Source organism: Zonotrichia albicollis, chromosome 28, assembly GCF_047830755.1.
Source record: "Zonotrichia albicollis isolate bZonAlb1 chromosome 28, bZonAlb1.hap1, whole genome shotgun sequence".
Taxonomy (NCBI): Eukaryota; Metazoa; Chordata; class Aves; order Passeriformes; family Passerellidae; genus Zonotrichia; species Zonotrichia albicollis.
In genome coordinates this window covers 2,362,043-2,368,663 of record NC_133846.1, presented here as the reverse complement: position 1 = coordinate 2,368,663, position 6,621 = coordinate 2,362,043, and the positions used below count along the sequence as shown (strand labels likewise).

General features: G+C 54.8%; 1 protein-coding gene across 1 annotated transcript; it reads left to right on the top strand.

Annotated features, from left to right (window-relative positions):
• Positions 1–1,902: 1,902 nt before the first annotated feature.
• Positions 1,903–5,280, top strand: KCNA3 (potassium voltage-gated channel subfamily A member 3). The gene has a single exon (XM_074528426.1). The coding sequence runs from the start codon at positions 2,147–2,149 to the stop codon at positions 3,914–3,916; it is 1,770 nt and encodes a 589-aa protein (XP_074384527.1). The 5' UTR covers positions 1,903–2,146; the 3' UTR covers positions 3,917–5,280.
• Positions 5,281–6,621: the final 1,341 nt, after the last annotated feature.

The window sequence follows — 6,621 nt, the reverse complement described above, 5'->3', positions numbered from 1 at the left end:
GGAGTCAGCTCTTGCACCAATATTTATTGTTGTTCCCTCCCCAGAGCTGGGTGGTTTGGACAGCTTGTTTCTGATTTAAAGTATAAATAAGTTTGATCTTTTCATCTGTTGTTCTCCCTACCTTCTGGAGGCTGTGCTGGTTAAAAATAACTGGGATGATGAGCTCAAGTGGGGATGGTGGAGGGGTTTTAACCTCCATCGTGGCAGGATCACCCATCTGGCTCTGGAAGGGAATGTACGCCCTCTCCTCTCCTCTCCTCTCCTCTCCTCTCCTCTCCTCTCCTCTCCTCTCCTCTCCTCTCCTCTCCTCTCCTCTCCTCTCCTCTCCTCTCCTCTCCTCTCCTCTCCTCTCCTCTCCTCTCCTCTCCTCTCCTCTCCTCTCCTCTCCTCTCCTCTCCTCTCCTCTCCTCTCCTCTCCTCTCCTCTCCTCTCCTCTCCTCTCCTCTCCTCTCCTCTCCTCTCCTCTCCTCTCCTCTCCTCTCCTCTCCTCTCCTCTCCTCTCCTCTCCTCTCCTCTCCTCTCCTCTCCTCTCCTCTCCTCTCCTCTCCTTTCCCTTCTCCTCTCCTCTCCTCTCCTCTCCTCTCCTCTCCTCTCCTCTCCTCTCCTCTCCTCTCCTCTCCTCTCCTCTCCTCTCCTCTCCTCTCCTCTCCTCTCCTCTCCTCTCCTCTCCTCTCCTCTCCTCTCCTCTCCTCTCCTCTCCTCTCCTCTCCTCTCCTCTCCTCTCCTCTCCTCTCCTCTCCTCTCCTCTCCTCTCCTCTCCTCTCCTCTCCTCTCCTCTCCTCTCCTCTCCTCTCCTCTCCTCTCCTCTCCTCTCCTCTCCTCTCCTCTCCTCTCCTCTCCTCTCCTCTCCTCTCCTCTCCTCTCCTCTCCTCTCCTCTCCTCTCCTCTCCTCTCCTCTCCTCTCCTCTCCTCTCCTCTCCTCTCCTCTCCTCTCCTCTCCTCTCCTCTCCTCTCCTCTCCTCTCCTCTCCTCTCCTCTCCCCTTTCATGGTCGAGCTCTTGGTCCAGTGCAAGGTGTCCCTGCCCATGGCAGGGATGTGGAATGAGATGAGCTTTAAAGTCCCTTTCAACCCAAACAATTCCATTATTTTTCCCCAAGCTGGGAGCTCCCAGGATTGCCTGAACCCCCTTGGCACATGGCTGGGGGTTAAAGCATTTCAGCTATTGCAGAGGGTTAGAAAAATAGGGATCTGGGGGAGAGCTGGGAGTGCAGAGATCAGAGGATGCACATCTCTGGGGATGGAGTGTTCTCCACCTCTGGGCTCCTACAGAGAAGGTTTTTGCCTGAAAAACTCCCTTTTGCTCACAATTGAACAATTTGCTTAAGAAGATCAATTGAAGGGAGGAAGAAAGAAAAAGAAATAGAAAGGTTTTGGCTTTCTTGATGGAAAGTCTGAAATGCAGGTCTGGGTTCAGCCTGGCACCTCCTTGGTAGAGGGCTGGCTCAGCTTTGCTTCTGGGTTTATTTTGGTGGGGGAAGCACACGCACACACACACGTGTGCACCCACACTCATGGACACACACACATGCACACGCTCTCCTAGACAGAGAAAAACAATCCCCAGCCTAACCCAGACGCTGATTCAAAACAACTGTTGGGTCTGGCCGCGCTGTCGGCTTTCCACTGCCCACAGCCTCCCACCGTGTGAAACCGCCGCTGAAAACCAACAGGCAAACGCCGAAATCCAGAGCCAAAATCGCATTTCACCTGGGGAAGGGCAGAAAAACTCTTTCTAGGCAGCGGTTCTGCCAGGAAAAACCCCTCTCCCTGCTGGCAGCGAAGGATGCTCCCGGGAGGAGCCTGAAGCCCCTGGGCGCTGCCTGGGGGCGGATGGGGCTCCCCCAAAGCGGGGCAGGGCAGGGGGTGCCCGCAGCTGCCGGGGGGCTGCGGGGCAGGGCCGGGGGGCCGGTGGGTGTCTCCGGGAGCGGTGACTGAGCGAGGCGGTGCCAGGGCTGGGGGCGGATTTTTTGAGAAGAGCCTCAGCTCTTCAGAGCAGCGGCAGCCGCTGGAGGAGTTGGGCGGCTGTTGCTCCCTCTCCGCCCGCAGGAGGAGGAAGAGGAGGAAGAGGAGGAAGAAGAGGCTTCGGCTGCCGCCTCTCGGATCCCCCCTCCCTCCTCCCCTTTTCCCCTTCCGCCCCACACCTTTATGGACGAGCGCCGGAGCTTGCTCTACTCCCCGGCCGCCTCCTGCGCCGGCCGGCAGCCGCGGGGCGGCTCCAGCAGCAGCCACCACAACCTGGGCTACACCGAGCAGCCGCCCCCCGCCGCCCCCCAGCCGGGCCCCGAGCAGCCGGAGGAAGAGGGCGAGGAAGGGGAGGAAGGCAGCATGACCGTGGTGGGAGGAGGAGGAGGAGGCGGCGGCGGCGGCGGGGACCCTTTGCTGGAGGAGCCCCAGCATCCCCCGGCGCTGCTCGGGGGGGAGCGCTACGATCAGCCCCCGGCGGCGGCCGTGCCCGCCGGGCAGCCCGCGGGCGCTGCGGAGCACGAGTGCTGCGAGCGCGTGGTGATCAACATCTCGGGGCTGCGCTTCGAGACCCAGCTCAAAACCCTGGCTCAGTTCCCCGAGACGCTGCTGGGGGACCCCCGCAAGAGGATGCGCTACTTCGACCCCCTCCGCAATGAGTATTTTTTCGACCGTAACCGTCCCAGCTTTGACGCCATCCTCTACTACTACCAGTCGGGCGGGCGCATCCGGCGTCCCGTCAATGTCCCCATCGACATCTTCTCCGAGGAGATCCGCTTCTACCAGCTCGGCGAGGAGGCCATGGAGAAGTTTCGGGAGGACGAGGGTTTCATTCGGGAGGAGCAGCGGCCGCTTCCCGAGAAGGAGTTTCAGCGCCAGGTGTGGCTCCTCTTCGAGTACCCCGAGAGCTCTGGGCCGGCCCGAGGCATTGCCATCGTCTCTGTCCTGGTCATCCTTATCTCTATTGTCATCTTCTGTCTGGAGACCCTGCCTGAATTCAGGGATGACCATGACTATGAGGGAACTGGGGGGACCTTCGGGACAGGTGGAGGCCCTCTCCCACCTGATGTCTTCACCAACTCCTCATCCTCGCCTGCTTCCATGGTGTCGTCCTTCACTGACCCTTTCTTTGTGGTAGAGACTTTGTGCATCATCTGGTTCTCCTTCGAGCTGCTGGTCCGTTTCTTTGCCTGCCCCAGCAAGGCCACCTTCTCCAAGAACATCATGAACATCATTGACATTGTGGCCATCATCCCCTACTTCATCACGCTGGGCACGGAGCTGGCCGAGCGGCAAGGCAATGGCCAGCAAGCCATGTCCCTGGCCATCCTCAGAGTCATCCGCCTCGTCAGGGTCTTCCGCATCTTCAAGCTCTCCCGGCACTCCAAGGGGCTGCAGATCCTGGGCCAGACCCTCAAGGCCAGCATGAGGGAGCTGGGCTTGCTCATCTTCTTCCTCTTCATCGGCGTCATCCTCTTCTCCAGCGCCGTTTACTTCGCGGAAGCCGACGACCCCAGCTCGGGGTTCAGTAGCATCCCTGACGCCTTCTGGTGGGCCGTGGTCACCATGACCACCGTGGGCTACGGGGACATGCACCCCATCACCATTGGGGGCAAGATCGTGGGGTCTCTGTGCGCCATCGCAGGCGTGCTGACCATCGCCCTGCCCGTGCCCGTCATCGTCTCCAACTTCAATTATTTCTACCACCGGGAGACGGAGGGTGAGGAACAAGCCCAGTACATGCACGTCGGGAGCTGCCAGCACCTCTCGTCCAGCGAGGAGATGAAGAAGGCTCGCAGCAATTCCACCCTCAGCAAGTCCGAGTACATGGTGATTGAGGAAGGGGGGATCAACCACAGTGCATTCAAACAGGCTGCCTTTAAAGCAGGCAACTGCACAACCACAAACAATCCCAACTGTGTGAACATCAAAAAGATCTTTACGGATGTTTAAAACGAACCCAAAGCAAACGAACAGCAGCAAAATCTGAGGATGCAGAGAAAGAATACCAATAATAATAATACCAATAATAATGCAAAGTGACTGTGTGTCGGTGTTGTGTGGAACATGCACCATCGTCGGTCCTGTGTGTGCCCTCGTTTTTATACCTTTATTTTTTTAGATCCTTCCTTTCTAAAGATCCAAAAGTAAAAGGATTTAAAATTCTCTGAAGAAGAGGACAGCTAAAGGGTAAAGAGAAGGAAGATGAAGACAAGCCACACTCACTGTCAAAACAGGTGTTTGCTCTGCAACGTGTTGCAGGGCTGCTTTGCTTTTTGGGCTTTTGGGGAACCTCTTGCTTTGCTCCTGAATTCCCCCCTCTTTCCCTAAGGGCAGTGTGTAGCCAATCTCCCTTCCATCACATAAGATAACTTGTTGGATTAACAAACTCGGACTGGGTGGAGGAAGGAGGAAAACATGAGGCAGAGAGTACTGGGAGGGGGCTGGGAGGAAATAACCATTTAATTCTGCAGAGAGTCTCTGTTACCACATCGTTAAATGATGCTTAATATCGAAACATGTGATGTGCCATTACGGGCACATCCCAGATTTCCTTTTTCTTCCCATTAGATCATTTATGAAATTCTAGTCTGGTCAGAGACCGAGTGCAATCAATGCTGATTTAAATAGAAAAAAAACCTCCCTAAGCCTTCATTTTCTATTCTGGATTCCCTTCCCCTGTAACCTGATGGAATTATTTCCTCCAATGTCAAGTCTGTGGCCGTGCAGCGGGGATGTGTGCGGGAGGAGGGACAGGACAGGCAGACTGGAATGTTTTCAGGAGTGATGTCGGCACGGAGCGGGATCCACGACGGGCTCCTCGCCGTGCCTGGGAGCCTCCAACCCGCCCAGCCGGAGACAAAGGGATATTTCCCCCTCGTTTTGCGATGCCTTTGGAGGAGCTGCAGCCGCTTATCACCAGAAGATTAAAGTGGCGAACACGCCTTCCAGCGGAAGTCACTAATTCCGACCGGAGTGATGCAGTTGCCATGGCGACCACGGTTTCCTGGGAAACCCCCAAAGGTTGTCATGGCATCCCTTCTCCCATCCCCCTTGGTCCTCGCTCTTCCCGCAAAAAGCCTTTCCAGATGGTTCCAGCTCCTCCATCCCACAAGACGTCGTGGCTCTGCACCCCCTTCCTGGTTCCTGTCCTGCTGCTCCTCCCGTGTGCCCAACAAAGCACCCACAGGCAGCAATCACCCCCAGATCCACCTGTCCCCCACCTGGGCAGTGCAGTCTGGGCATGGAGGTTCATCCTGCTCCACCAAGAACCACCCCAAACCCAGTGGGAGCTGGCACCGAGCAAGCCTGGCCAGGGAGGAACCTTGGCAGCTTTGTGAAACAAGGGGGACAGTAAAAAAATCAGGATTGAAAAATAACCAAAAATCCCTCTGGGAAAAAAAATCACCGGCTTCATCTTCACGTGTATGCCAGGGGCCATGGGACATCTGACGGGATCAGGTGAGCTCTGCACGGGGGAGACTTCAATGGAGTCATAGTGCTGGGTTTTTTTAGACAAACCCCATGCTTTCCACTGCTTACTTTTATTCTCCAGCTTTTCCTGCCGCTCTCGGGTATTTTTATACACGTTAGATAAAGTGGGATCACATCCTAGAGCTCCTCTGATTGTATTTGCTTTTTAGTGCTGTGGGAGGAGGAAAACCCTGCTGCTTCTCTGCAGCTGGATTGCTTCATTTCTGTGCTAAAAAGGTGATTTCAGTGGTGTAATGCTCCCATCCAGCCCCTGCCACTGACACAGGCCAAAAGCAGCTTGGCCTCAAGAGCTTTGGCTCCAGCTTTGCTCAGTTTTGCTGGATTTCGGGTTAAAAAAAGCCAAATTCCTCTGAGGTAGCACATGGAACAGGCAGGCTGTTAAATACCTACAGCAAATAGAAATTTGGCCTCAGTCTGTGAAGTCCCAAGGCTGTGGAGAGGGGGCCTTGTCCTGAGGGATGCTGGCCATGCCAAAATTGCAGTTTAGCTGGGATTTTTCCCAGACTCCGAAGGATCTAGATGGTTTGCAGCACCCTCCCTTAGCCACAGTCAGTAAATTCAGGGAAAATATCAGAGCCCTTCCTTGGCTGCTGGGGTGTGATGGTTTTATTGGGGCTACCAGAGTTTTCATGAGCTGAGGGTCCAAGATTTGATCTTTATTAGGGAGATGCTCTGGAACATCAGGGGAAGTTACAAACCTGAGATTCCTTGTCCCAGAGTAACTGGGATTCCTTGTCTGGGATAACTGGGCATACCTCCGTGTGCCTTTTCCCCAGGGAAAAGGGCTGAAATGTCATTTCTGCCTACAAGCTCTCACTTTTTAGTATTATTCTCTTTCATTGTTATTAAATTTTATTGTTATTAAAGCTTTCCCACATGCCTGTTCCTAAAAGGAGGGTCTGAGTTTAAGAGCAGTGCAAACATGGCACTCAGGGGAGTTTGCAGATGAGCTCTGGGTTGGTGATTTCCCCGTGGCAGCTGCACGGGGTAGGGAAACCACATGTTCTTGAAATGGCACAGAACAATTTTCAGTTTCTCTGTCATCTAAATTAAGCAGAGACCTTGCAGGGGGTTGGTTTGTTTTCCTGACTCCTCCCTGACTGATTTTGTAGGAGCAGAGGAGTTTCAAAGGGGTTTTATTGACAGCAAAAGATGCTTTATGG